Below are 27,747 nucleotides of genomic sequence, written 5' to 3'. Positions count from 1 at the left end.
TACACACTGGCGCTAGCCCGCCGCCCGCCGCGCCGTACGGCGATGGCCAGCGGGGCGCAGAGGGGGTGGGGGCCCCGGCTGAGGCGGCGGGGAAGGGCGCTGGGGCCGCTGCCCCCCGGGGCCTGTCCGCAGGGGCTGCTCGGCGCGCCCCTCCCCCGGCAGGAACTGCAGGCCTGAGTGAAACCCAGCGCCATCTCCCCTTTCACGCACATCCGTCACCCCTGAGCTTCCCGCGCGCGGGGCTTTCCCGATCGCCAAGGGCTGCGCCCCACCCCCCGCCCCGGCGATTTGCGCTCGCCCATCATGGCGCCGGCGGGCGCACATCCGGGTACACCTGGGCGGAACCAGGCTGGGGTTAAACCCCGCCCCCGCACGCATCCTCCGCCGCTGATTGGGCGGCGGCGGTGCCGCTCTGCGCTCCCCCGCCCCCTGGCGGCAGTGGTAGTGGCGGCGGCGGAGCGCGGCGGCCGCGGGAGCGGGGCCGCTATGAGCGAGCTGCGGCAGCGGCTCGGCCGGGAGCCCGGCGGGGCGCGGGAGGCCGAGGAGAAGGTGGGGTGAGGGCTGGGGGGCGGGGGGCTGGCTGCGCGGCCCGTGGGGGCGCGGGGGGACCCGCCGCCGCCTCCTCCTCCTCCTCAGCGGGCCCGCCGCGTCTTGGCCCGCACCGCGGTGTGTGGGGGTGGGGGTGTGTGTGTGAGGGGGGGGTCCCCGGCAGCCCCAAAGCGGCCCCCGGCGGGCAGAGCCCGGCCCCGGGGGGAGCAGCTGTCCGTGGCCGGACACCCGGGCCCGCTGGTGGGAGCGCGATATGGGCGCCTCAGGTGGTGGGGGTCGCAGGCCCTGCCGGTTCCCTCAGGAGGGACTTGGGCATCTCCCACCTCACCCCCGAGCGCCCCGCCGGTGGTTTATCGGGGTTTAACGGTTTTTCTGAAGAAGAGCCGCGAAAGGAAAACCTGGCCGGTGCCTCCCGTAACGTCTGTGCTGTTCCGTTCCCAGCCCAGCCCGGTGGATGCTCCGTGCTTGGCGGTCGCTTCGCCGTCGCCTTTGGCATCTTTACTCCTGTGCCTCCCCAAAGAGTGAAGGACTGGGAGGAATAAGCAGCCAAGAAAAACTTTATAAACAATGTTCGCAGGGTCGCAGAGAGCAGAAGCTGGAGGGTGAAGTGGCCCGTGGCCGCGCTGGTGTGTAACACGCGTGTCTTGGGGGTGACCCTGTGCTCTGCGTTTGCCCTTCATGGCATCGTACTCGTGTGTCCCGGGGTAATGCGTGAAGTACGCGACTCAGAAGAGCACGAAATCATCAGGCAAAACTGTCTTTTGCGATTTAAGTGTCGTGTTCCGTGCTGGTTTCGATGCCGGTTTAACGCCCGCTAGGAGCTGCGTGGTCGGGTTGGAGGAAGCTTTGTTGTTCTGATGTGATTAGAGAGGGATCTGGGGCAGAAAGCGCTGGCAGCGCCGAGAGCGGGCTACCTTGATGTGGGTCTGAAGTTTCTGCCTTTTTCATAGTTTGCGTGAAGCTGCATAAATCTGACAGCAGATTTACTGACCTCTACTAAGAGAGCGGTAAGATGGCTCCTGTTCTGTTGTTGTTTTGCACAGGGCACAGCTGTTACTCTCTACGTAAATACGTTTGTCTCAGCTGGAATTTAATTTGCAGCAGAAAATCTTCAGGGACATTTATATTCCAGAACTTTGGGAGTTGGAAGGCGTCCCTCAGCAGCCTGGAAGGACTAGCCCTCCTTGACCAATGTGCAAACAAACTCCCTCGGCCAAGCTGTGATCTTGCTACTTGTGTTGTGTTCCTAAAGAAGGTCAGAGGGCCGCTATTTTGAGTGCAATTTTCTTATCTCCAGGCAAATAAGCTTTTTACATATAATGAGCCTTCTGAAGGGCTGCTCTAATACTACCTTTGAGTCAGTGACTGGAAGTGTTCATCCTAGAGAGAGAGAACATTTGTGTCATACTGCTCATCCCAAAGCGGTTCAAATGAATTGTGAGAGAGAAAAAAAAAAAAAAAAAAAGAAAAGATGTTTCCAAGCAGTGTAGAACAGCTCCTCTGAGGTCCTGAACCTGATGTCTCTGACCAATACGAAGCAGTTCCAGGAGGCAGAGAATTTCCCCAAACTGTTAAAATCAAGCCTGGTAGGAGGTTACCTGGTAACAGTAATCCTGCTATTAGTGAAACCCTACAGTGTCATGCTTTCTGTGGCAGCAGACCTCAGCAGCAGATTTTTCTTTCCTCCTGAGACCAAACTGTTGTGTTTTTAGCGCTCAGGAAACGCCTGGCAGAGCCTGGGAATCACATCAGCATAAAGCCAACGCAGCGGAATTGCTCATGCATGTCTTATTTATCGGTGGTCTTAGCTTGCCCAGTGCGTTGCCTGCAGGTATTGCTGTTGAGAGGGGAGATTCCCATTTCTGCTTTGTCATTCAGTTAGCCTTGCCAGGAAAAATAATTTAGCAGCACATATTGTGATCTCCAGAAAGCTTTGTGTCTTCTGAAAAGAGCGCTCGGAGTATTAAAAGGAATGAGTTAAAATGAGATGTCAACATTGAGGCTGGTCTTAAGATCGGACCTGGGAAGTTGTATTGTGGAATTGTTCCTTTTGCCGTTTTGATAACGGAAAGAGAGAGGCTGGTTTCACTTTCTGCTCCTCTAACCCTCGCACAGTGTCGTGGCTTTGGTGTTTTCCTCCCCCCAGCACACGGCAGTGCTTACAGCTGAAACTGTGCTGCTTCAGTTGAGGCTGTCGTGCCAGAACATTTTAAAATCGATTTCTGTTAAAACTGTTGTGCAACACAATCTTCGTCTCAAAGGGAAACAAGGCAACATCTGTTTACTCTGATCAGTGAATGCCCCCTGATCGCTCCAGTGAAAAAAAACAGGGAAACTTGCCCTGATGTTCTTCGTGCTTGGTACCCATTTTCTTAGCCCAGAGGACTTCAGTGCTGTTAACTGTTGCTGTTAGTGTTTAGATACCTGAGATTAGATGCTTGGAACAAGTTCCAGTTTCTTGTTACCTTACAGATCCCGTTCTCCCTTGGTCTTTGTAGACTTGTTCCTTTGCTTTGTAGATATTCACTATCTAAAACCAGAGGGCAATGCTTTCTCTCCTGTGTTGCATCCCATTAAGTCGTGTTTTCTCTTCCTGCTTCCAAAGAGAACAGGAAAAGTGCAAAAGGAAATTGTTTCATGATGCCTGCAGAGCTCTGGAACACTTCTGCTGGTGTAATGGGATCTTAAGGTGGTTTCTCAGCAGTGGTTTGTACTTTGTGCGACTCGACAGCGAGGACAGCGGGGTTTTTTCTTTTCCGTCCTTTTGCTAGGACGTTGCACTAGTAGTTGTCTGAAATCAGAGGGAGCTCAGACATCCCGTGGCCTAGTCCCAGGGAAGGGGAGGAGGGCAGCTTTATTTAGAGGCTGGATTATCAGGACTGCAGATCACACCCCTGCATCACTTGTGGCTTTGTTTGCCAACCCCTTTCTCACTGGCGCTCAGTGTCTTTCTGGAAAATACTGTCCCTTTTAAGAGAGGTGGCAGCTGCAAGAGCAAATGGAAGCGGTCCCTGCCGCTGCTGTGCCTGGCAGACCTTTTTGTGCAAGCCCATGCAGGTGGATTTTACCACTGTGCAGTGTTTGGCACCTTGTTGCACCCACAGCAGCTGATTTCCTACGGGAGGAGGGGTGACGGTGATCACAGGAGCATTGCTTCGCTGATACAAGGCCTGGAAGAGCAGATGTGAAGTGTGCGAGGGTGCAGTGTTTCCATACTTAAGGAGGATCCTGCAGTGAGTTTGCTACCCCCGTGATGAGGGCTGCTCTTCTTTCCAGCCCGGTTTTGCGGTGGACTGATGATGTGACTTTTTATCTGGCCACATCTGTATCGCGTGGTACAAAAAGTGAAAGGCCCTGGCTTCCAAGCCTCATGATTTCTTGTGCTTCCAGGCATTTTGCAAGACTTCCCTAGCAATCTGAAGTGCTCTGAAGATGTTGAGCTAAGTAAGTGTTTGAACACTCATGCTGACAGCTGCCCCTTAGGTCTGCTTGGGAGGGGGAAGGGTAGGTGTGTGCGGCTGCCATGTGTGTGCTGGAAAGGACACAGCAGCTCCGAGTTTGGTGCTCAGCTTAGGAGAGGGCGCAGGACGTAAAGGAATAACAGCGCAGGCACTCTGAAGGTTTAGGCAGTTTCAAATCCTGTTACTTCCCAGGTCACAGGAGAGCTCCTAGGAGCTGGGAGTCGGTGGTAACAAGACGAGGTTCTTGTAGCACCAAAACCAATAAAGCACCGCAGTAATGTCTCTCTTCATCTTCATCCACGATTAAGAGAGGCAGAAGTACAAGTCCGCTTCCAGCCCCATGCCAAAGGCTTATTTTTTTAATAGCTCTTAATATTATTTTAGGCTTGATACCAAGCGTCGGTTTGCTTGGCTTCTGCTGAAGCATGAGCCTCATTTATTTTTGATAGATGCTGGCAATCTCGGGTCCGATGTGCGGATACGTTTCAGCCTTCCTTGCTGTTTGGTGCTCGGCTTCGTGCGTGCCTGCCAACAGGAGCGCACCGTTAGCTGTACTCTTAGTTGTGGCAACGAGAAGTTGGACTGACCGCGTTTCTAATGGAGCTCATTACAACCGGCTGTTGGATTTAATACCTTCGCCAGGTTCTGGCCTGCCCTGCAGCTGATGAAAGAGCTGCAGGCTGCTCATCGTTTCCTTGGGATGGCGTTTGACTTGCCCGCTGCTCCTCTTTGCAAAATGTGTGGGGTCTCCATTGAACTGCCCGTTTCCCTTGCTCGTTTCTGGTGATGCTGGAAAAGTTTGATCCTGGGAAGATTTTTGTCATGTTAAGGGTTGGATGACTCTGCCTCGGGCTGTGAGGAGGTCCTTTCCTTCCCACTCTGCATGGAGCTGTGTGCAGCACTCGTGCATGGCAGAGCAAGCACGGAGCCTCTCGATGCTGAGGTTAAGCCCCCCAGGTGCACGCTGCTTTCCCGTTCCTCAGCCCTTTGGGTGGGTGAGAGCTGGCATCTGTTTCCTATCCTTATTTAATGCCTGGATTTATTTCTGTCTGGTCCGGAGGGCTACACAAGAGAATGTCTCTCTTGGCAGTATCTGCAAGTCGCTGTTCCCTCCAGGCAGATGGCTGACCTGGTTTCTGAAGTGTTCCTGCTGGGATCTTAGTGGATCTAGGAGCTTCTTACCGAGCTCCCTCTTGCTGCTCCAGCAGTCTGTCCTCACTCCCGATACTCTCTCATTGCTGTGTACCGTGAGGTCAGTGTAGGGCAGCGTGTTGGAGGGAGGCCGTGGCATGTCCGCAGCCCCCGATGGATACTTGTGCCGTCTTTGACACCCCCCCCCCCCCCCCTGTTGCACGTTGAGGTCGGGGCTCTTGCTCAGCGCTCAGACGAGCTGATTTATACACGGTGTCTCTGCTTGCAGTTCCGAAGCCGCGTGCTGGCGGTGATGTGATGGGGGGGATTCCCATGGATCGAGGGGTGTTTGGTGCTGAGCAGCAGGAAGTCGTGATGAGGTGTTTGCGTTTCTCTTCCCAGCACAGAGAAAAACCGAGGACTGATTTCATTGTCAACCAGGTGACACACATTAGGTGGCAAGAAAACCATTTTATCCCCCTGCCTGCTTTTAATGAGCAGTGATGTGCACCAGGTGTAGACTACCCTGGGAGATAAAACCCTTAGGAAGCCAACCTCGGTGAAGATGCAGTGTTTCCAAGCAGATCTGTACTTCCTTTCTGAAGGAAAAGGATACCGCCACTTGTCTTTGTATTGGCCAGGACACATCTGCAGGAATTTGGGACAGAAATGATGACACTGTCAGTGGCTCTGTTGTTTTCCCCGAAAATGTGGTCTGTGTTAGCATGTGTCCCTCCTGGTGATCTGCTTCACTTGAGTTTTCTCTGAACCCTGGTTTCCAGGATTATAAAGGACCATGAAGATTCGCAGATTTCTCTTTAGAACAAGTTGTGTGGTAGTCTGTAGGTTTGCGATAGCTGGGACTTCAGAAAGCTGCCAGTTTGGGTTCATCGGTGTAACATCCAAGCATACTGGCCCAAGTCCTGCATGGCACCTTTCCTTGATTAGTTCCAATTAGTTTCCTTGATAAATCCAACGAGATTGACTGGTAAAGAAGCTTGTGGTACCACCTTATAGTCAGAAAGTTAAATAGACTGGTGAGATTTTTTTTTTCCGATTAGGTTTTGGAAAAATACGTGTAACACGAGCAGAACCGAGGGTCAGAAGCCATTGGCCTCAACGTGATGCAAGCTGTCGTTTTGGGGGACAAAAATAGACTTTTCCTGCACTAACCTTCCAATGCAAATAGCGTACCCGTTGCTGCCGAGCTGTTTGCTCTCCCTCTCGTTTCTCACAGCTCTTCCAAATAACAACAGCTCGAAATGTCTGCGCAGAATCGTGCAGACGCAGCTCCAAGCTGGGGCAGCCTCTTCCAGACAGCAGTTCCAAGAGGCTCTCGGGAGCGTTGCTTTCTTGTTTCCGTACGTGTTTCTTTGTCTCCACAGGGACAGCACGGTGTGCCGGTTCGGTAGGTGCCACGAGAGCAGGGGAATGCCGGTTAGATCCCGGAGAACCCAGCACTGGAGGCGATCACCAAAACATCTCCATCACGTGTTTCGGAGGGGGAGGCAGGTTGCTTTCTTTGCAGTAGGAAATCTTGGGGGAATGCCAGAACCAGCAACCTGTTTTTGTGCTCTTTGTGTACAATAGCTTCTTGAAAGCACTTGGAGCCTGATGCGTTTACCTCCGTGGTTTCCTGGCATAAACAGACCCCGGAGTGGGTGCTGTGTTGGGGGCCGGGCAGAGGATGAACTTGTGCCGAGTGAGTCACAGGGCTATGTGATTTCGCGTGAATCATAGTTGCTGACACTGAGATCAGGCTCTTGTATCAGGCTGTTGTTCTGCTAAATGCAAACGATGCATACCTCCGAGCACATCCCGCCGGCGAGCTGAGCTTGCTTGTGTTGAAAACGTGGGAACGTGAGATGGCAATGGGGAGTTTTCGTAGCTATTTCAGCCGCTGTGTAAACGTTTATGCTGTTGGTGATGTTACCTGCTAACGGTCTCTGTTTTCAGGCATGCCCTAATTTCTGGTCGTGCTTTCAACTGGAATAATTTTTTGGGGATAGGGAAGGGAGTCCCATGTCATCAATGAAACGTGAGCTTTGTTGGTTTTTTGGAGACAACAAATCAAGCAGCCACCACTAGATGCCAGCTTGGTGGGATATCCTGATGGGGGCACACGAGAAACTTGGATTGAATTGCCCTGTAGACAACTTCACAGCCCAAGAAGCACTTTCCTCTAGACCAGCACCAGGACATGTGTGGTGCCGTTTTGTGCCCACTTGCCAAAAAACAGTGCTTTTTGGGGACCTTAGTACAAATCAAGCCTGGACGCTTGTTTGCTTCTTCTAGTGTTAATGCTCTCCAGACTTCTCCCTTGTTTCACCCTTCTGACCTTGTGAACCTCTAAAAGAGAATATCCTCTAATTAGGGAGTAACAGGATGATTTTTTTGCCTTGGTGTCACCTTGGTGGGTCTGTCTGAGGTGGGTCGGGCTGTGGCACAGCAGCTGTGGGAGGTGGGTGGGGGGAGAGGGGGATGGAGACGGCTGTTTTCCCGGACATAGGAAGTAAAACCACTTTTGAAAAACATTGAGATTTTCATAACTGAAGCCGCTGGGTTTGCATCCATTAGACTAATTATATTGGCCTTGATCCTGCAAATGTGCTCAGAGGTGAGAATAGCAGAGGCTTTAGTACAGTTGGTCCCTGTTGTTCAGCTGTCAGTTTTATTGCCTGAAAAAGCAACTATATTTTTCTCTGTAGCGGTGTATTAGCATTTTCCGTCACAGCTTTTTGTTAAAATCTGGCAGGAAGTCTAAATAAAACGGCGCCTTGCTTCAAGAAAGGTGCATAAATAATGGGATTTCTTGAACTGATTTAATCTACCAGCATTGAATACTTAACTGTATTTCTGTATTGGGCAGAAAAATTTTGGCAGGGAGATAGCTAGCTTGTTTCTATGACAACTGAGATCATGTCATGGATACTTGGGCCGAAAAACCGAACGCTCACAGCTTCGGCTGCGAGAAAGCCTTTAAAATGTGAGCATTTCTTACTGCATGCTTGCAGGAGTTAAGTTGTTTCTTGTTTCTCCTTATATCTTTCTTTAGGGTGATAAAATATTTGTTCACAGATGTTGCTTAGATCTACTGCTGTCACAAACCTAACAAGCAAGTAGGTATCTGGCTTTTTTCCTCTGCTCTGGTTCACCAGTCAGGAGGAACAGCCCTCGCAGAGATGTGTTGGTTTTACTCTTTCTTCTTATCGTGCCTTTAGTAGAAGTGAATGAGTTAGGAGAAAATGTGCATTGCTATCTTGATTTTATTCCTTCATTACATATTCCCTTGATTCTTTAAGAAGCCTTCGATACCGAGGTGATGCATTGAAGAAGGAGTGTTGGGCTTGCCTATGGTGCTGGACAGGCAGATTTGCACAAAAAAGAGCTCTTCAATGTAATAACTGCATGTTGGTAACAGAAGCCAGTAAATCTACTGCATCTGATTGTATTTTAATAGGCTTAATGCTTAGCCTGTGAAAGAAACGGAGAAATAAAGCGAGAATCCAAGGTAAGTGGAGGGAAAGTTTGCTTTGCTTGCCCTTTTTTTTTTTTAAAAAAAAAAAATTTAAACAAAACCTAAGGGGTTTTAATTGTTTCCCGGCTCCACATCATGTACATAGATTGCCAGCATCCTGGCACAGGCTTGCACTGAGTGCTCTGCCCTCCTCCTGCCTGGGAGGAGAGAGGCACAGGGAATATCAACAACTGAACTAACAGGAAAAACTGGTGATGGAGAGGTGTGGTAAGAGAATATGGAATAAATACAGCCGGAGGCAGCTATGTCCTGGTGCAGGAGCACTGGTGGGAAGTGGTGGGATTGCTGGAAGGTGGTGGGGCTGCGTTTTCATTTGGTTCAGCGAGGACGTGGTGCTGTGTTAGTTGCTACCTCGAAGTCATAGTTGGTTCAGGCATGATGAGATGATGTCTGTGTGGATCAGCCTGTGGCTAAATATCTTCTTTGATTTTAGGAAGAATCTAAACAACAACAAAAAAAAGACAGAAAAAAGGGTCTGTGGAAGGCTAAAGGAGAGAATACGTTCCAGTGGCTGGGAAGGGGATGAGTCACGATTTCTGGGTTAACTTGCTGCAAGTCTGAGTCTCTCCAGGCTTTTGTTTCAAGGGCAGAAGTATGAGAAAATAGCACGGCAGAGGCATCAGAAGCCTGGTGTTTCTTAGGGGAGCAGCAGAACTGGTGACAGAATGCCATCTATTAGACCCAGTTTCCCTGAAATGCTGGTTGTACTGGCATTGCAGGACACAGTTTGCACCTGCCCCTTGCAGTCACAAACTCCTTGCAGCAGCACTGACTCCGTAATGCGCTTACATTTTCACTGGCCATAGCCCTCGAGCATCACTCACCGTTGGCTGTGCCACTTTGCACTCTCTGCTCGCTGCTGCAAGCGGCTTTGCGGGAAGCGTTGCTGTCTGCTGGTTATCCTTCGGGGACAGGGATCTGTCTGGCTCGGTTGGAGGACTGGTGAGATAGCAGCGGGAATGTGCGGGAGGGTGTTGCCAAGGCAATGCCACAGCTGGATTAAGTAGCCCAGACCAGGGTGCATCACGCTCAGGCTTAAACAAGTAATTTAGCATCCCTCTCAGCTGCTTAAACGGGTGATTTGTAGGCTGGTGGTTGCAATTTGCATAAAGGGTATAAAAATAGTGTCAATTACTGAGTCCTTTCCATAGCCTATATCTGGCACAATGTCCTATATAATCTCAACCCTAGGTTTCAGAGAGAGATGAGTAGGGAGAAGAGCTCATTCCTGATGCTGCTCAGTTATTTTCAAAGTGAGGATGTTAAAATGTATGCTGGCCCTCACTTTAACTGGTGATTTTTTTCCATTGGGGAAAATGTTTTCTTCCACCTCCCATCAGGCTTAAATTGAGCAAGCAAGACGTGGCAGGAATGAGTCCTACATTTAATGTTGAACCCTAACGACATCCCTTGATCTCGACAAACCTCTTGATTGCCGTCTTTGTACCCTCTGGGAATAACATGGCAATGTTTGTTGGAGCTGTGGGTATTGCATGTCCGTTGCACAACCTCTCCTATTCCCACTGCTGAGGATGAAGTGGGGAGCAGCGGGATGCTTGCGCCGTTGGGCTGCTGCTCTTGGAGACCAAAACACTTTGCAGCGTGCGGTTTGGTTTGGCGTTGCGCTAAAGTCAGTGGGTCAGGTAACCGATGATACGGTTTTACATCAATTTAGCTCCAGCGTCAGTGTCTTGCAATTAGCGCAAGCAATCATCGGCTGGGCTATGGCAGCGATCGGGACTGTCCATCCCAGCAGCTGTTAGATTAGCGCGGTTGCGACATCACATTTCTCTGTCTCTTGAGCTACGCAGTTGCTTTCATCCTTGCGTTCTTGGCCAGGAGCAGAAGGGAGGAGGGCATCTGTGCTCTTTCCCTTTCTTTTGGTCTCTGAGCATTTTGCAAAACTTCTGATCCTCTGGGCTACAGGCAAGGAATAATTTGCCTGCTTTGCAATTAGCCTCGCAATGTTAGCGCTTTGGGGAATACGATGCTGGGATGCTGGCTTGGATCTGCTTCCTCGTTTCAATGCTTTTATCGCGTGGCTGGCGAGCCTGGGGCTTGCCTGAGATGATGGGTACTTGGGCTGCATTAGGAACCTGCTGAAGGTTTTGGGGTTTAGCCTGTACAGACGATGGCGGTTGCCCCAAGTGGCAAAGCACTTCCTTGCCCATTTGATGTGAATCAGTCACATTAATTTTTCTTTTTTAGAATGAAATGTCCAACAAGAGAAGCAAAGCTCCTGTTTCCTAAATGTAATCTAGAAGATCAGAAGGAGAAACTGAGTTTGGTCAGGCTGGAGCTGAAGCTTTTCGCTGTTATTTATATTGCTCACAGGGGAATTGTGCAGAAAGTCTTTTTTCCTGGAGAAAGCATAGAGAAATCACTGCAGTGGGAAACACAGACTGTAGCTTCAAACAGTGCACTGCTTTCCCCAAACCTGCTCAAGAGCAGGGCCCCGGACCTGTGTGTCTGGCTGGCACTAAATCCCTCTGAAGTCCGAGGGAGAAGTGGATACTACAGGTCGGTTAAAAAAAACAGTTTTAAAAAAAAACAAACGACAAAAAGAAGCCTGGGGGAGGTGTTTATATTTTGCTTTCCTCTTCCTTCCCAGTCGATGGGAATGGAAAGAAGGGAGTGTGGGGCAAGGTGAGGGATGGGTGACACAGGGTGCGATGGCCGCTCTTCCCGGAAGCAATCTCTGACAGCAGTGTTTTATTTTTAGCTGCCTCCACCTGACGATGTTTCGCTGTCCTCGCCTCTTTTAAGAACCTGGCTTGCAGCCATTTATATATTACAGCTTGGAGAGTAATTAGCTCTTCCTGCTTTAACTAAGGGAGCTGCTCAAGTCTTACTGCTCTAGTGAACTACAAATACGCCTCGATTTGGTTACACCAAACCAGTGCCGGTGGGTGCTTGTTTTGGTGGGGGTCCCCCTGCTCCGAGCGTGGGGCAGCGCTGCCTGGGAGCCCACAGGGATGAAGTCGCTTTGTTTGCAGAGCTCCCAGCGTTTATCAGCTTGGCTCCCTCCTTGCCTTTCCTGCAAACACACTCTTCTTTTCTGGGAGTTTTAAAATAGCCCATGGTCAGAGGCCAAACACATGGGCTCTGCCGTGCCCGATGCCTGAGCGCTCCACAGAGGGTGGCGTTTTCCTTCCTTGCTTCAAGGACTGATGAGCGGGATGAAGCTCTGCCGCTGAAATGAAGGGCAAAATGTGGAAGTTTGGATTCATCCTGTATTCAGGAGCTGGACTGGAGGAAAAATTGCCACTGGGGAAGAAGGTATGGGGCTGCCTGGGAGCCAGGAGGTGGTTTGTAATCCTTTTTCCACCACTGGCCTGTTGCAGAACCTTTGGTAACCTCCTGCCTCGCCTGTATTTATTTGGCCCCTAAATACAGGACTTTGCTCTGAGCTAAGTGCCGGAGCAGTGCAAGGGGCGGGGAGGGCACGTGGATTTCTCTCCAGTACATCAAGTTTCTTCTGTGGCCAGAGAGGATGGTTGGGCCTGAGCGATAAGCCTTGCTCTTCCTCTTCGGCTATTTGAGGATGGGCTCAGTGTTATTTTTAGTGCCTGCATGTAAAGTCAGCACTTAAAAAGTCTGTCTGGAAGCTTTGAACCTGTCTGCTTGGAGGCCTTTCTTTCTAATTTGGGCAGTGTTGCATACTTGGAGATCTGCCTGGGGATTGGGAGACCTTGTAAAAATTCCTGTTAACAAGTCTGTGTCCCTTAAGCACATGCTGCACTTGGAGATGCTTATTCATCAACGGCGAGGCATCCTGAACTGTTTGGAGGGAACAGATCCTTTTCTGTGGTGCTGCTGAGACTGATGGACAGTAAAACCCATCACATGTGTCACCTAAACCACTTGATGTTGGTTCTCATGGGTATAACCCCATGTAATACCCAGAATATTTTATTTTCCTCTTTCTCTCGTGCAGAAGCAGAGCGGTGGTACGTGTTACAGCTGGGGGCTGGTCTGAGTTGCTTCGAAGAGCGCCAGCACTGGGTCTAGTAAAGCTCTTTGTCTCTAACTTGCAGGAGTCGGAGTCTGAGAACAAGCTGGATGGAGAGACGGCGTCAGACAGTGAAAGCAAATCCGAATTCGGAGGATCGCCCGCAGTGCCGACATCAGATGACACCCCAGAGGTCCTGAACAGAGCTCTCTCCAACCTGTCCTCAAGGTAGCACTCACTGCGTGGTGTTCTCACTGCTGCCGGGGCCCCCGCGCCTTCACTGCGGCCTTCCTAGCCACAGCTGGCCTTCCTAGCCACAGCTGGCCTTCCTAGCCACAGCTGGCCTTCCTAGCCACAGCAGCGTGGCATGGGGGCTGCTGGAACCTGAATAAGCTGCTCTCGGAAGCGGAAGCGCTGCGCTCTCCCTCCCTGGCGTGCAGGCAGGAAGGCGCCCCTGAGGCGACAGGAAAGATGACGACAGCGATGCTGGGACAGCGATGCTGGGGCGGAGAGCAGAGTGATGCTGGGACGGAGAGCAGAGCGCAGCAGCTCAGGGCTGTGTGCGTGGGAGAGGACTGGTGGCAGAGGAGTGCTGTGGGAGGGCCGCCTCCAAGCGTGCTTGGTCTTGGCAGGTGAAAAGAGGCCTGGGTGGGACAGGACGGTGTTGCGTTTAGCTTTGACAGCACTCTGAGCTTCAAAGATTTCAACTGTGGCGGTTTTTAACCGCTAGGGTGACCTACTTCTTCAGGAATGCATGAGAAAAGCATGCTGATAAGGGCAAGATTTAAGCACATACTGGGAATGTTCTCTACCGACTGCTTGGGGGGGAAAGCATCTTATTTATATCATGAGAAAGTGTCTCTCCTGGGTGTGCTGTGAGCATGGGAGAGGCTCAAGGCAGGATCTGTTGGAGAGCAGCGAGGGTACAGCACCCCAGGGCCTATGTCCTGCGTGCAGAGGGTGCAGAGAGGGCTACGGTGCCCATTTTGTTTGAACTTAGCATGTGGCTTGTCTGTGGTGTGGGAAACCTGTAGCAGAACAGAAACACGCTCTCCTGTCCCATTCCAGTGCCCGTGGAGGTGCTCTGCACCTGGCTAATGCTTTCTGCATTTAGGGAGGTTCACAGCTGGGAAGACTGAGCTGAACTGTAGCCTTGCAACTGCTGCAACCAGGCCTTCGTCAGTGGATCACGGGCTCTCTGCAGCGCTGAAGGGACACTCGGGGTTTCCAGGGCTCAGGTTCCTTCCTGTGATGTGCAGAGAGCAGGGCTGTCCCGCTTCCTTGCTTTGTTTTGACTTTCTCTTAACGTCTTTCCTTCTCTGTGGCCTAGATGGAAGAACTGGTGGGTAAGAGGCATCCTCACGCTGGCAATGATTACCTTCTTCTTCATCATCATCTACTTGGGACCCATGGTCTTAATGACAATAGTAAGTGCTCCAGAGAGATGCCCTGCCAGTCACAGTGAACGGGGGGAAGGTTGCTGGGACCATCGCCGGGGTGGGCAGCTCAGAGCCTCATAGTTGAGAGGTCCTCGCTCAGCTTGCTGGATTCCTCTCTCCGTGGAGGAAACCTGGAAGGAATCTGTGACTGCCTGCCCTGGGGGTCAGCATTTGGCTGCAACTGAAACGAATAACAAGGGGTTGTTAGAAACCTCCTGCAGAGGAAAGGGGAGAGAAGAACAATATGGTGAGCTTCCCATGTTGGAGTAGGAGACTCCTGCCAGCCTGATAGCGACTGCTGAGGTGCCTTTTGCTCTGCACACACGTGTTTTTTATCTCCTTGAGGAGAGAGATGTTTAACCAACATGTATTACAGCTTCTGGATGTCTTTTTTTGTGCAGGTGATGTGTGTCCAGATCAAATGTTTCCACGAGATTATCACTATTGGCTATAACGTGTACCACTCGTATGACCTACCCTGGTTCAGGACGCTCAGCTGGTGAGTAGGGGGGCTGCTCCCCTCCCCAGGCTTGTGTGCAGCAGTTACACTTCATCTCATTGCAGACAGGCAGCAAGAGGATCTGGCTACCTCCAAACCAGAGATGCTGCGATTGCTGCGTGTTGACAAGCGTCGTGTGTTAGCAACTCTTGTGAGGGAAAAGCCCCCACTGATAGATCAGTATCTTGAAAGAGCCCGTATTGGTGAAGTTTGTCCTGTTGTTAGTGAAGTGCAGAGATTTGAATCCCATGATCCGTGCAAGGGACAGCATTGACAGGATGACAGGAGTCATCACATAGAGATGGGACATGGTTGCTTGGGTGGGGTGGGAGTTTTTAGGTGGTTGTGAAGCAGGGCTGGACGTTGGGACGGGGGCTGGGGAGGGGGCAGGAGCAACGCTTTCAGGAAGCGCAGAGCAGGTGCGTTTGGGATGGCCAAGGTGGCCAGTTGAAGAGTGCCGCCTAAAGGCAGAAGGTCTTTGTGCACCACAAGGCCAAAATCAAACCCCAGCTGCGGGAGCCGAGTGATACAGCCACTAGTTTAAATGAAGGTGACATTTCTAAACGGGGGGAAATGAAGTTCTGGCTGTCACTTGAAGAAAGCCTGTTCGCAGTGTACCAGAGGAATGTAAAGACCTTAGGGATCAGTCGCTTTCTGTGTTTCCTTGGAAGCCTTTTAGGGTTCCCGCTAACGAGCATCTGCATCCTTCACAGGTACTTCCTGCTCTGCGTAAACTACTTTTTCTACGGTGAGACTGTGACAGATTATTTCTTCACCCTGGTTCAGAGAGAGGAGCCCCTGCGAATTCTCAGCAAATACCACCGCTTCATTTCTTTTGCCCTATACTTGACAGGTAGAGACCGCATTTTCCGTTGGTTAATCGTGTCTGGGCTGGAAGAAATCTCCTTGAACTACTCATCCTGGGTATTGTGTCCAGTGTAGCAACTGCAGCAAGTTATCTGTGCTCTTTGGTGATGCTGTAACTTGGCTGCATGGTTAGAGTAGTGATGGCAAATCTCTTGCATAAGGCTCTGTAGAAAAAACCTCTGTGAGCTGTGTGGAACAGCGAGGCTTGATTGTTCATCTCTCCAAGTGTTGCTTGTAGGCAGTGGTGTTTTGTGACTTCCAAAATAGTGAGTTTTCCCACTCTGCATTGCTGCTTTACTCAAGCGAAATCCTCAGGAGCTGTGCAATGTTGTTGTAAAAAAGCATTTCTTACTGTTGAAGATACAATCCCACCGTTTACTTTTCTTCTGTCTCACCAGGTTTCTGCATGTTTGTCTTGAGTCTGGTGAAGAAACACTATCGCCTCCAGTTCTACATGGTAAGGTTAAAGGCAGGGCCGGGCTGCCCCAGCTGGAGGCAGAAGAAGGAATAATGTAGGCTGCTTGAAAATGTGTGTAGGACTGTGTGCCAGTAGATGCTTCTGTGCTGGTTGTGCATTGTAATGCTGCCTGGAAGAAGAGTTACCGTGAGCAGACTGTATTTTTTAGGAAGCTGGCTCTGACTGAATTTCCCTGCAGACACATGTTCTCTTCTCTCCGCACTTGTGGATGCGATTAAACTTTCTGCAAGCTGCGAGGACGGCACAAGGCGACTTGACTCTTGTACTGAGGGTAGATTGCCCCCAGGATTAGTCGGTTGTGTCCTTTTCTCAGACATCAGTAAGGTGTTGCTTGTGTTTGACCCATCGATGCAGCTAGTTTTACTTTCAATATATTGGGTCTGTAGGGATATGGCTCGGGTACCTGACTGTTCTCTGCTCTTCTTATGCAGTCAGAAGGCTGGGTGAGAGGTGTGGGATAGGGGGAGGCTAAAGAGCATTGGTCCAGCAGAAGTCTTCCCACTGAAGGTCACCTCTGGGCTTGAGCTGAAGAACATGCCCGTAAATTCCTACGGGCGACTGTTCCCTGCTGTTTGTGACTCTTGATGTTTGTCATAGTGAAGGTGCATGCTAGAAACACGCGTGTGCATGAGCTGGCCTCTCTCTGAGAGGTAGCTAACAGCACCCGATTCCTGCCAGCGATGCGTACGGGCAGTGTCTCTGGGCAGGCTGGACTGCATGCTGTCTTCTCTTCCAGTTTGGATGGACCCACGTGACGTTGCTCATTGTTGTTACCCAGTCGCACCTCATTATTCACAACCTGTTTGAAGGAATGATATGGTGAGTTGCTGCGTGTTCTGAGTTCCCTTGATTTCTGCAGCCTGAAATGAATGACCGTGTTTTGAGTTAAAACTTCTTTTAAAAAAAAGAAAGGGCCAAGGAGAAAGGTGCCTCCTGTGAGGGACCAACCTGTTCAGCATAGAAAGCAAAATATTGAGTGACACCTCAGTGCTTAGATCTTACTTTGTGCTACTCGAGCAGTATAGAGAGTTGTAAAGAAGCGTTTGACAGTTGCTGTGGGGTGCAGGGACTTTTCAGGCAGCATCAGGCCTGTGTAAATGCTTTATACCCACCTATGTATATGTGGGCATATATGCTCTTTATACCCACATCTAGCAACTGGATGGAAAGTGCTGCTTGCCCTTGATTTGGGGCAGTGCTGCCAGCATCATGTTAAAAGCAGCACTGTGAAAGGAAGGAGGCTGCAGCCTGCCACCTTACTCCAGCTGCTGTGCAGAAGCCCCTTTGGTCTTCCCAAAAACCAGCAGGGCTGGGAACTAATTGTGGCTGATTTAAGAGCGTGTTCATCTGCGTGTCGCAACCAGCCCAGGGTACTTAGGGAGCTGCCTGCTTACAGCAAAAATGCAACTTCACGGGGGGGAAAGGGGGTGACTATGTAACAGCCTGTCTTTTGTGGCAAAAGAAAATGTGCTTAAAACAGGCCGTTTAGTCCAGAGCACTAGAGTAACCCCCCAGATCTCCCCAGGAGCTCCCTGCTTGCTCCTTGCCTTGCACTGGAGGGGGAGACGATGTGATGGCACTGCAAAGCACCTTATGAAGCAACCACTCGTTTAGTTAAATCTTGGAGTTGTCTGATCTTGGCATTTTGCAATGGTTTGATTCTTTGCCCATCTAGGTTCATCGTCCCAATTTCCTGTGTGATCTGCAATGACATCATGGCGTACATGTTCGGGTTCTTCTTTGGCCGCACGCCACTCATCAAGGTTGGTAACACTTGGGTGGATGAAGCACACGCTTTGGCTTCTTTGGGTCTGAGTCTGTGTTCCCTCATCTCCAGATTTGTTGCTTGTTATGGATCTGAAGCAAGCCTCCAGATTAAACTTGGTGTGCATCCCAGCCTTTGAGGCTGTAAAATTAAATTGTGGAATCGTGGAATCAATGAGAGTGAAAAGGACCTGTAAGGTCATCGCGTCCAACCATGAACAAACAAACCATCACAGACTGAGGTGTCAGTGTCAGCTTCTGACCAAACTCTTATTTGTTGGTGGTTGGCACCAACTTGCGTTTGCCTCAGCAATTTGCGAGTGAGGAAGGGCTGCGTAGGTGTGCGGCAGTGTACGGTTTGTAATTACCCCCCTCTCTCTCTGGCAGCTCTCCCCAAAGAAGACCTGGGAGGGTTTTATTGGAGGATTTTTTGCCACCGTTTTGTTTGGATTGCTGGTAAGTAGCAATCATGGTGCTTACTTCATTGGTCTTTTCCCTTTGTAGGGTGACGGTATTTTGTCTAAAAGATGCAGTCAAGCTTTAAGCTCTCCCAGCTCTTGTCAAAGACTTCACATTTTCCTGACTGACCAGGATCTGAACTGGTCCATGGCTGCGTGCAGATACTGCAGCTGGAGCAGAGTACTGGAGGAAGTTTTGAGTCCCTGTTACACCCTGTGATGTGTTCGTGACAATAACTATCCTTGAAATTTTCTCTCGGCTCCTGCTGGATGAATGCTGCGCCTCGTTCTGAGGGCTGCGTGGGGAATTGAGTGCTTTTGGAGTATTCATACCTGGTTTTCTGATGACCTCTGTGTCTGCCCGTTTCTGTCCTCTCAGCCAAGTGGTGCAGCCTGTCTCGGCCCGTGCGTATGGGGCTGTGATCACTGCTTGCTGAACAGATGCACTCACTGAATGAAAACGCTTACTTTGCCTTTAGCCAATTACTGCTTCTCAGGAGAGTAATCTCCTTAATGAAGCTGGGAGTGTGGCTCCCTCCTCACCTTGCCTCCTTGAGTGGCCTTTTCCCTTGAGAATGTCTCTGCCACATTGCTCAGGGAAATATTAATCCTGTTTTCTCTTGCTGCATCTCTTTTTCTCTCTCCTTGAAGCTGTCCTACGTGATGTCTGGGTACCGGTGCTTCACCTGTCCGGTGGAGTTCAACAATGACACCAACAGCTTCACAGTGGACTGTGAGCCGTCCGAGCTGTTCCAGCTGCAGGAATACAACATCCCCTTGGTGCTGCAGTCTGTGGTGGGCTGGGTAGGACTCTCTGTGTTTGTTGGATCTTATTTATTGGGGTAGGAACACGAAGAAGAGAGATCAGGGCTTTATTTTTATCGTCTTCAAAGGAACAGGACAAGCCAGAAAAATGGGGAATTTAATGGTGCTCCGTGTTGGTGGACGGCCCAAAGGAATTGTCCCAGGTCTGGCGGGACATGAACCCACTTGAAAACGAACTGACTTAAAGCCTGGGGAGCAGAGAAAGAGGGGCAAGCAGTGGACAGTGCTATTCTTGTTGAAAATCCCTCTCTGACATGTTTTTCTTTCTGCAGAAGACAGTCCGGATGTACCCCTTCCAAATCCACAGCATCGCACTGTCTACTTTTGCCTCCCTCATCGGGCCGTTCGGAGGCTTCTTTGCTAGTGGATTTAAGAGAGCCTTCAAAATCAAGGTGAGGATGGTGAAGGTCATTTACGTTTCACAAATGGTTGCTCCCGCTCTCAGCAGACCCTGTGCTCCCAGGAGTGGCAGGCTGGGTGCTTTGGGAAGGGAGGTTTGTTTCGTCACAGATAAAATGCTGGAGCAGGATCTAGGTTTTTTGACTGAATGGGGAGAGACCTCAAAACTTCAGTTGTGATATTCTAAACCCCGCTTTGGTGCAGAACTTGAGGTAGAGGAAGAAAGACCCAATCAGGAAATTTTGTAATCTGAGGCTTCCCTTGATGTCTTGCGGGCTGGTTTTACGTATAAACGGTCTGTGTTCAGTTAAAATGCCTTGAAAGGCAAGACAGCATTGCAGGAGATAAACATTAACCTTCCTTGACCTTTGAGTGACAGATCCGAGTTAAGCCTTGATGTCCCTGAGGCACTGGTAGCCTGCATAAAGGAGAAACTTTTAAAACCAGGGAAAGATTAAACAAAAATGTGTTCTTAGTCTGACTTCTGCCTTCTGGGAATAATTAGGGCAAGGGTGTGAGTGTCACGTGTAGAGGTACCTAAGCAAGTGCAGGTGATGGGCATTTGAAACTGCTCAATGCAATCCCTTGTGCTCCACACAGGACTTTGCCAACACAATCCCAGGGCATGGAGGTATCATGGACCGCTTTGACTGTCAGTACCTGATGGCTACCTTTGTTAACGTGTACATCGCGAGCTTTATCAGGTACGTATTGCTTGGCGGTGAAGTCTGGGGGCCCTGTCGAACTCAAGCGATGTACAGGCTTGTAATGAGAGACAGTTGTTACCCCCGTTAGATTAACAGCTAAAAATACAAGACAAAGAGAGAGGAAATGGAGGCTTTGAAGAAGGGAAACATCTTTTAGCTGGGTCATGCAGAGCTGGAAACACAACCCTCATTTCCCAAGGTCTCTTATCCCACTCCCTCTAAAACTCCTCCATGTCCCTTCTGCATCCCTGTGAATGTTGAGCAGGGTTTCCAGAGTTGAAAAAGGAGAAAAAAAATCTGATTTTGTAGCATTAACAATTATTCTGTAGCCAGGCATGGAAGAAGGCGTGTAGGTGCATAAAAGATGTACCGAAGGAGTTGAGGAACTGTCTTTATGTGGCTACTTTGATTTTTGAGGGGGAGCATCTGCTGATAATGGAAGATGTATAGCCCTCTTGAAACAGATTGGGTTGGGTTTGGGTTTTATTTACAATTCGGCATCCTGTGTCTTTTGAATCCATTTCTGCATCTCAAATGGAGTTAAGCTCCTTGGGTAGAACTGGGAGTAACGGCCATGTTGCCCGTTCCTTCACAAGTCTGTTATTTTGATGAAATTGCCTTTTGAGTTGTGAGATCGTTGCAATTTAGCAGTGTCCCTCATGGATAATGATGCTTTTGTGTTTCAGAGGTCCTAACCCAAGCAAACTGATCCAGCAGTTCTTAACCTTGCGGCCGGACCAACAGCTCCACATTTTCAACACACTAAAAGCACACCTTGTTGACAAGGGTATGTTAGGTAGTTTGGAGGATGCATAGACAGACGGGCAATTGGAACAGGACTGAAAACAGACAAGCCTCCTCGAGGAAATTCCTGGCTTGCCTGCTTTAAGACAATAACAAGGCCTCATTTCACTGTAACTTTTCTTCCTTTCTTGGTAAATGTTTGCATTTGTGGGGTTTTTTTAATAATAGCTTTGGTTCAAATGAGCAAATCTTGGGTTTGTAGCTGAAAAGGAGTTAAGGCTCGGAAGGACAGTTGGGTGAAGTAGGAGGGTACAGGTGTCCTCGTGGTCTGTTCTTAACCTTTGATGCATGTGGGCAGAGCTGAACCTTTCCTGGGAGCGTGTTGCTGCAGGGAACACACCGAGCGTTGTCTGTGCAGCCACCTCTGCGCGTGGAAGCCAGCAGGGAAGGTGAAGCCCTGCGGCTCCCCTGGCCGCTGTGCCAGGCTGCGTTCAGGGTGGCGGCTCTGGGGACCATCATTTTTCCCGGTGGGAACTGTGAATGCAATGTTAATTTTCCCAGAAAGCCCCGTTTATGCCTGTGTGTGGTCTCCTTGCAGACTGTGTGAGGAGCACAAGGCTCCGTAAATTGGAAGAGGATCTTGTACCAGTCCAGCCACATTTCCTCTGCCCAGCCAGGCACATGCATCTATTTTCACTTGCTGTTTTTTTGCAGTGCCTCTCACATTCCCATTCCCCCCTTATGGCTGAGATTTTTGCTAATAAGATTTTTATACCAATTATACCAGAAATAGACTGGGGACAAGGAGTCAAGAAACTGGCAGTTGCTTGTGGGAGTGTGGGAGGTTCAGATTGCTGCAAAACTGAATCAAGCAAATAGGTTTTAAAGAACATCGGAGTTTCATTGAGTAATTCCTGCCAAGTAAGAACAACCCTTTAAATAAGCTGGTTCATTTTCCCCCCCATCAAATAACCTTTAAGAAACACTGAACCACACTTTTTCATTTCTAGATGGTTGGAAACCCCACACTGGGATAATTTAATCAATTTGGGGAGCAGTTTCCTACCTGTTTGGGGGGGGGGGGGGGGCGGTTTCTGAAGTTTGCTGGCTGGTGCTGTCAGCTGGGTATTTCATTTTTCTTTCAGGGATCATGTCTATCACCTGTTTGTTACTTGAGTTCTAGATGTCATGCTGCTGAATTTATCGTGGTCTGTGTTGCATTTCAGTCTGGATTCATTGACCTGCAGGCTTCTGTCCTGCTTCGCTTACTAAATCTTGTCAAAAATAGTTTGTACTTAATAGTTGCAAGTTTTATTGAAGTACTTTCCTTTATTTTGTCATACTTTTTTATTATTTAAAAATGAGACCCCTAAAGATTGTAAAACTTTTTTTAGTGATCAGATAGTGAAAATATCCCCAGTTTACACCTTATGCAATGTTCCCAAACACAAGGTGACTCTCATTTTACTTATTTCTATAGTTTGTGCATGGGAGAGAGAAACTTTACCTTATTTTAACCTGGGGAACGAGTGACAGGGAAAGATAACACAGAAGTACATTGCTGTTCTCGAACAGCTGCTGACCGAAACCACCCTTGCTATACAGACACATGTACATGCTGCAAGCTAGCTAAGCATCGACAGAAAATAAACCACCTGAAAATAGCTGTAGTTCATATTCTGATTCTGCCATTGCTTTAATTTACCCTGAGTAAGTGAGAAAGCGCGCGCGCGTGTATTACATTAACAGCTACCAACTTCTCTCTTACCTTTCTGTAGGACTCGGTGTGGTAAGCTCTGCTTCTGGTAAGCTCTGCTTCATCTTCTTAAACAGGAACTGCAGGGCAGAAGCTTGTGCCCATTGTACTGCAAAAAGAGGTGTTGGATCGAAAGCACAGATTGCAGAGGAGAAGGGTCTGTTCCCACAAGTATTTCAGCATGGTGTGGGCAAAGTTGCTGGCTTCTGGCAGGAGTCAGGGCTGCTCCAATGGAGCCAGTTCAGCATGGCCTGTGGTTAGTGCCAGTGGTGTGTATAGTGGCTTTCCTGGACTAGTCGCAGAGGCTGTGCCCTTCCAGCTTGAATTAGGCAGGGATTTATTGTCTGGCAACCTAGAGGATACTGGTCCAAGCCCTTAATTTGAAAACTGGAGGGGAAACTTAAGGTGCTTCCATCTTGCTTTGCCCAGGGAGAAATATTTGGTCTGCTTTCCATGACAGTTTGGCTGAGTTTAGCTAAGCAAAGTGAGGGCACCTGCAAGGAGTATCTGGGCTGGGAATAGGTGTGGAAGTGACAGGGTTTTGTGTAGTCCCTGAAAAGCAGTTTGCCCTGTGGGGTCAGACAGGCTGGTGCTTTTCTGGATTCTCCCTGCCCGTTGCCAGCATTTGCCAAAATCCCTTGTATAGTGCACTGTCGGGTCGTGTCAGTCAGCAGAAGAAGCTCTAGTGTTGATGAGAATTTTTTCATATGGGTCTTTAGCCTCCCCCTTATCTTGCTTTAAACCTTTTGTACCTCTTTAGTTGTAATTAGCGGGGCAAAAACTGAACATGAAGCCTTTTCTGCGTGCTTTTGAAGTAGCACTTGGGCTTTTTGGGGGGTGCAGTGCTGGATGCGGACACTGGAGGGCAAAGCAAGTGCGTTTAGTGGCTTCCCAGGGCTGGGAGAGGAGCAGCAGCAGCAACAGCAACAGTGCGTGTGGGCGGCTTTCCCGAGGGCTTGCAGCTTTATCCTTGCTTCCTTCCCAGCGGTGCGGTAAAAGGGTGGGCTTCCAAGCCTGTTTTGATCCTCAAGGGTAAAGCTACATGGAAAGGGTTTAGCATCCTGCGCTGAAGTTCAGTAAACTGAACGGGAGCAGTGCATCCATTTGTGAAATGGAGGAGGGAGATGGGGGTGGTTACGATTATTTGCAAGCCGGACAGCTGAACTTGGTGAGAAATGCTGGTGAGCACTGGATCACAGCCTCCGTCAGGCTGAGAGCTGTGGCTGGCAAAACCACTTCTGCACCTCTGGTATGAATATATGTGATAGCACTCCTCGGCTCTCAGTGGCAGCGTGCTGTCGGGGGAGCGTTTGATGGGTTTTCCTCATGGGCCCAGCCTGCGAGTGGCTTTTACTTGCTGTAGATATTTCAAGTTAGAGGAAACGAAAAGCTGATGATACCGTCTTTGGCTGTCCCTAAAGGAGTTAACTGTGATGCCCAGGGATGTGTAGCAAGACACATCACACCTCTTTTCATTGCATTAAACCTCGCAGGACCTTGGGCAGGCAGCAGCTCTCACAAGGATTTAGGTTTGGAGTGAGGCAGACGTAGCCCGTGCTGCTGGAGAGGCCAGGCTGCCCTGCCACCAGGGGTGGCTTGCTGAGGCGATGTGGGGATGCTCATGAGAAGTTTCTTCAGCTGCAGGGCTCAGGCTCGGCATTGCACAATAGGTTTTGTTCACAGTGGGCTCCACGACCGGAGTTCTTCCTGCTTGTGGCCAGCAAGAGGGAAATAACTGCGAGAGCAGGCTGGCAGGGGGGGAGGTGCTGCATCAGCTGGCACGTGGGCTTGGGTCGGAAGGGAGGGAAGAGCAGGGTTTGGCCGCTGTGAAGCTTAGGGGGGTACGACTGCTGCCTGGCAGGGGACAGGCTGCTGTGGGAGCCACCTCGTCACGAGCCGGTGCCGTTTCTCCGGTTGGTGTGGACCGAGCGGGATGTGAGTGTATTTGATAAGCAAAGGGATGGCACGTGGCTAGAAAGCTGCTGGCTGTCCTGGTGAGGGGACTGACCATTTGTGACGTTTGTTTGCTGGTGGGTGATTTAGCGATGTGGGGTCAGCCGCTGGTTTGACCCACGGTCTGAGCAGCACGGCTGGGCTCGCTCGGCATAGATGTGCATGATCTGATAGGAATTTGCTTCTCCAAGTCTGGTTGTAGCCCAAATCAGTTTGCAGATCACGTGCATGGCCAGACTGGCCTGCAGCGCTCAGCAAAACATTAAACCCTAGTTTCTGCATACGGTGTCATGCCCTGTGCTGGTCAGCATGTATGATTTAGGTGTTCTTTGGGGTGGGGGCTCAGAAGTCTGCAGATTCTGATCTGAAGGGGCAGCTGTTGCCTGGGGTTTATGGTACCTGTGCGGCTCGTGAAGCTGGAAATCCTGTAGCGTCAGCTAATGCTTGGCACCAGGTTGTGAGGTGCTGGTACCTTATATCCCAGGGTATGTCTCCTGCTTCTGACGTGTGCAGCGAGTTCCCCCAAGCGTCGTTGCCGTGGGATCCTGGCGTCTCTTCCTTCCCTGCCTCCTCTAACCGGCTCTGTATGATAGGAGGGCAAAGCTGAGTGGGAAGCACCTGTATGGCCCATCCGGACCCTCCTGGGGCAGGTGTTTGTCGCAGAAAGCATCATGTGAGAGCTCCTGTGGTTCCTGCCCTCTGTAGCCAGCCCAGGAGTTGCATTTTGTACTACTGTAATCTTTGTGTGCTCCTGTTCTCCAGACCTGATGTGTTTCTACCATCTGCTTTTTGCTCTGTGCATTGTTATTTTGGTTAATGTTTTAGCTACACATGTAGAGTTGCCTTTCTTTGACCGAATGTCCGAATGTGATATATTGTATATTTTAAAGTATTTACCCTATTTATATACTATATGTTACTGTTAAATAAATATAAGTTCCATTATCTGGAGTGGAGTTTTATTCAGTGCTGTCGGCAAGCGGGGGAGATGCTGAAAACCTCCTTTCCACGCTTTGTAGAAGAGATCTGTCTGTTTTAAACTCGGATTCCTCCATTCCTTTCCCCGTAGCTCTCCTTCCTCAGGGATCGTTGGGACAGCAGACCTAGTTATGGCAAAGACAGAGGGGAAGGCTGCAGACTGGCTGAGCACGCAGGCAGGATTGGACCCTGCACGAGGGACGCAAACAGATGTGTTTCCAGGGTGGTTTGTCGTGGAAGCTGTGATCAGATCATGCAGGCACATCTTGATCAAAGACGAGGGAAGTGTTAGCACTGCTGCACCCTGCAAATGAGCTCATTTTACCCTAAACATTTCATTGGGAATGTGAAAAATTGGTGGAGCTCCACTTAATGTAAATTATTGCTTCATTTCAGCTGTTTCTCCTGACCTGTGTGGGGTTAGGAGAGCAGAATCTTTCTGTTTACCCAGCAAAACATACTATTTTTAGCTCTTGTGTTATTTTGACTGTTTGACTTATCAGCTAAGCCAAACCAACCCATCAGCAGCCCTCTTTTTGCTTCCTGTCACACTCTGTGGGCATTTTCAGACAAACTAATCCTCCAACAACAAGAAAATAAGATGCCCTCTCTATAGCCACCTTGCAATCTCACGTTGCAACACATCGCCCTTGGAGGAGTCAGCCAGTTAAGCAGAAAATTGCTGAGCGGCACCATGCAGTATTCAGCAGTCCTATGAAGAAATTAGATGGTATTATTGAAAGGTCTTGAAAAGATCCCTCGGTGTTAAATGTTTTGGAAAACAGACTATGAAATCTGTTAGCAAGCTGCCGAGCTGGCTGACAGCAGGGCAGTGTGCGTGCCTGTGCCTTGCAGTGAGTCAGACACAGCTGACAGCCTCTGCGGCTGGCCTATCTGCACTGCTGCTTGCTGTTCAGCTGACGACCTGTCCTTGTTTCTCCCCATCCTGTGCCAATTTAATTAAAGCAAACACCGAAAACGGCAAATTCCCAGGGGAAATCCTGGTGCTAGCCGTGTTCCATACCCAGAAGGATGGTAAGCCTCAAACCAAGGCTGCCTCTGTGCAAACAGGTCTCATGCAACCCTCTGTGCAGACACATTTTCCATGAGATCATGAGAGAAGAGGGATGTAAAAACAAAATAACGACCTTATGGGCTGAGATTTGCCCTTTTTAAGTTCCCCTGGGGCATTTGGTTCAGGAGGAGGCTGTCTGGCTTGATTGCTAAGAACCCCCCCCAAAAAACTTGCAATGTCCCTTCTCAAACCTGGAGGCTGATGGCAGGTGCCCAATGGCAGCAAGTGGCAAAATGCAGCCAAAGCTCCCTGGGTGCTTGTGCCGGGCTCTTTTGGGGTGCCAGGGAGGGCTGAGCTGCTGTGGTGTAGCCACGCAGCATTGGGCTGAATTGTGTGATTTTGGGTTTAAATACTTAACTGTTTCCTTTCTAGAGGAGGGGAAAGTGCCGTGTGACATCCTGTTCACGCGGGCAGGTGGGGAAAGGCGGCTGCTCATGAGCTGCTGCCAGACTTTTGTAAAAAAAGAAACAGGTTGAAGAGAAAAAGAAAGGTCAAAATGCATGACCCCCTTGAGCTCCCTATAGCTTTCTGCAGATTACGAGGAAAAAATGACTAATTCAGGGCTCGTTCAGGGCCCTCTGCTTGGGGCACAGCAGAAACCGAGTTAATTCAGGCAGTTTGGGTCCAAAGCAGGATGCTGGGGTTAATCCAGTTCAGGCTGGGATGTGTGCTGGGCTGCTCTGTTGTGATAGTGCTGCTTTCCATGCTCATGTTCTCTGGACTTTCAGCAGTGAAATATGTGAGCTGGGGATCTCTGAGCCAGCTCCAGTCACTGCTGAAAGCAACAAATTCATTTTTCAGCTGTGATTAACTGAAATTACCCCATCGGGGCCCACGCTGGCCATGCTTTGATCGGGCAGGCAGTGCCAGCTCCGGCTCCTTACTGGAGGCACGTCCTCAATTTGTGCTAAAAAGCCTTTGCAAGTGGCTCAGTGCATCCCAGGCACGGCGGCTGGGCTGCAGATTATAATGGGAACCAGCAGCCGTGTACTATTTCAGCCCCCTGTGCTCCCCGTGTCACTGTTTCTGCTTCTGTTCAGGGCAACTTCCCTCTCCGCCAGGCCTGGGCTTTCCCAGTGTGGGGGAGAACGGGGGCTGGAGCCCTCCCTTAGGCTTTTGGGGCATGCTGCCGTGCCTGGCAGCTGCTCTTGCTGCTTTTTGCTCCATTTGGGTA

The 27,747-nt window shown here is 50.0% G+C and overlaps 1 protein-coding gene across 2 annotated transcripts; it reads left to right on the top strand.

Annotated features, from left to right (window-relative positions):
* Positions 1-288: 288 nt before the first annotated feature.
* On the top strand, positions 289-25,465 carry CDS2 (CDP-diacylglycerol synthase 2). 2 transcript variants are annotated; one of them, XM_056362908.1, is made up of 13 exons: positions 289-549; positions 12,717-12,859; positions 13,962-14,058; positions 14,472-14,569; positions 15,283-15,422; positions 15,835-15,893; positions 16,651-16,733; positions 17,590-17,677; positions 18,066-18,134; positions 18,788-18,940; positions 19,234-19,353; positions 19,961-20,064; positions 20,754-25,465. In XM_056362908.1, exons 1-13 carry the CDS (start codon positions 304-306, stop codon positions 20,881-20,883), a joined length of 1,530 nt encoding a protein of 509 aa, XP_056218883.1. In that variant the 5' UTR covers positions 289-303; the 3' UTR covers positions 20,884-25,465. The 2 variants fall into 2 exon arrangements, with proteins under 2 accessions (XP_056218883.1, XP_056218884.1); XM_056362909.1 differs by lacking the exon at positions 289-549 and adding an exon at positions 11,178-11,199.
* Positions 25,466-27,747: the final 2,282 nt, after the last annotated feature.

This window comes from Falco biarmicus, chromosome 18 (assembly GCF_023638135.1).
Source record: "Falco biarmicus isolate bFalBia1 chromosome 18, bFalBia1.pri, whole genome shotgun sequence".
Classification (NCBI taxonomy): Eukaryota; Metazoa; Chordata; class Aves; order Falconiformes; family Falconidae; genus Falco; species Falco biarmicus.
The sequence above is the reverse complement of the archived record's forward strand: the minus strand, read 5'-3'. Positions and strand labels throughout refer to the sequence as shown.

What these genes read in the sequence shown, in the direction of transcription:
- CDS2 (XM_056362908.1), top strand. Translation starts at nt 304, where the DNA reads ATGGCGCCGGCGGGCGCACATCCGGGTACACCTGGGCGGAACCAGGCT. An exon ending in TGGTTCAGGACGCTCAGCTG is followed by an intron (nt 14,570 to 15,282) that starts GTGAGTAGGGGG and finishes CATCCTTCACAG; the next exon opens with GTACTTCCTGCTCTGCGTAA. An exon ending in CTGTTTGAAGGAATGATATG is followed by an intron (nt 16,734 to 17,589) that starts GTGAGTTGCTGC and finishes TTGCCCATCTAG; the next exon opens with GTTCATCGTCCCAATTTCCT.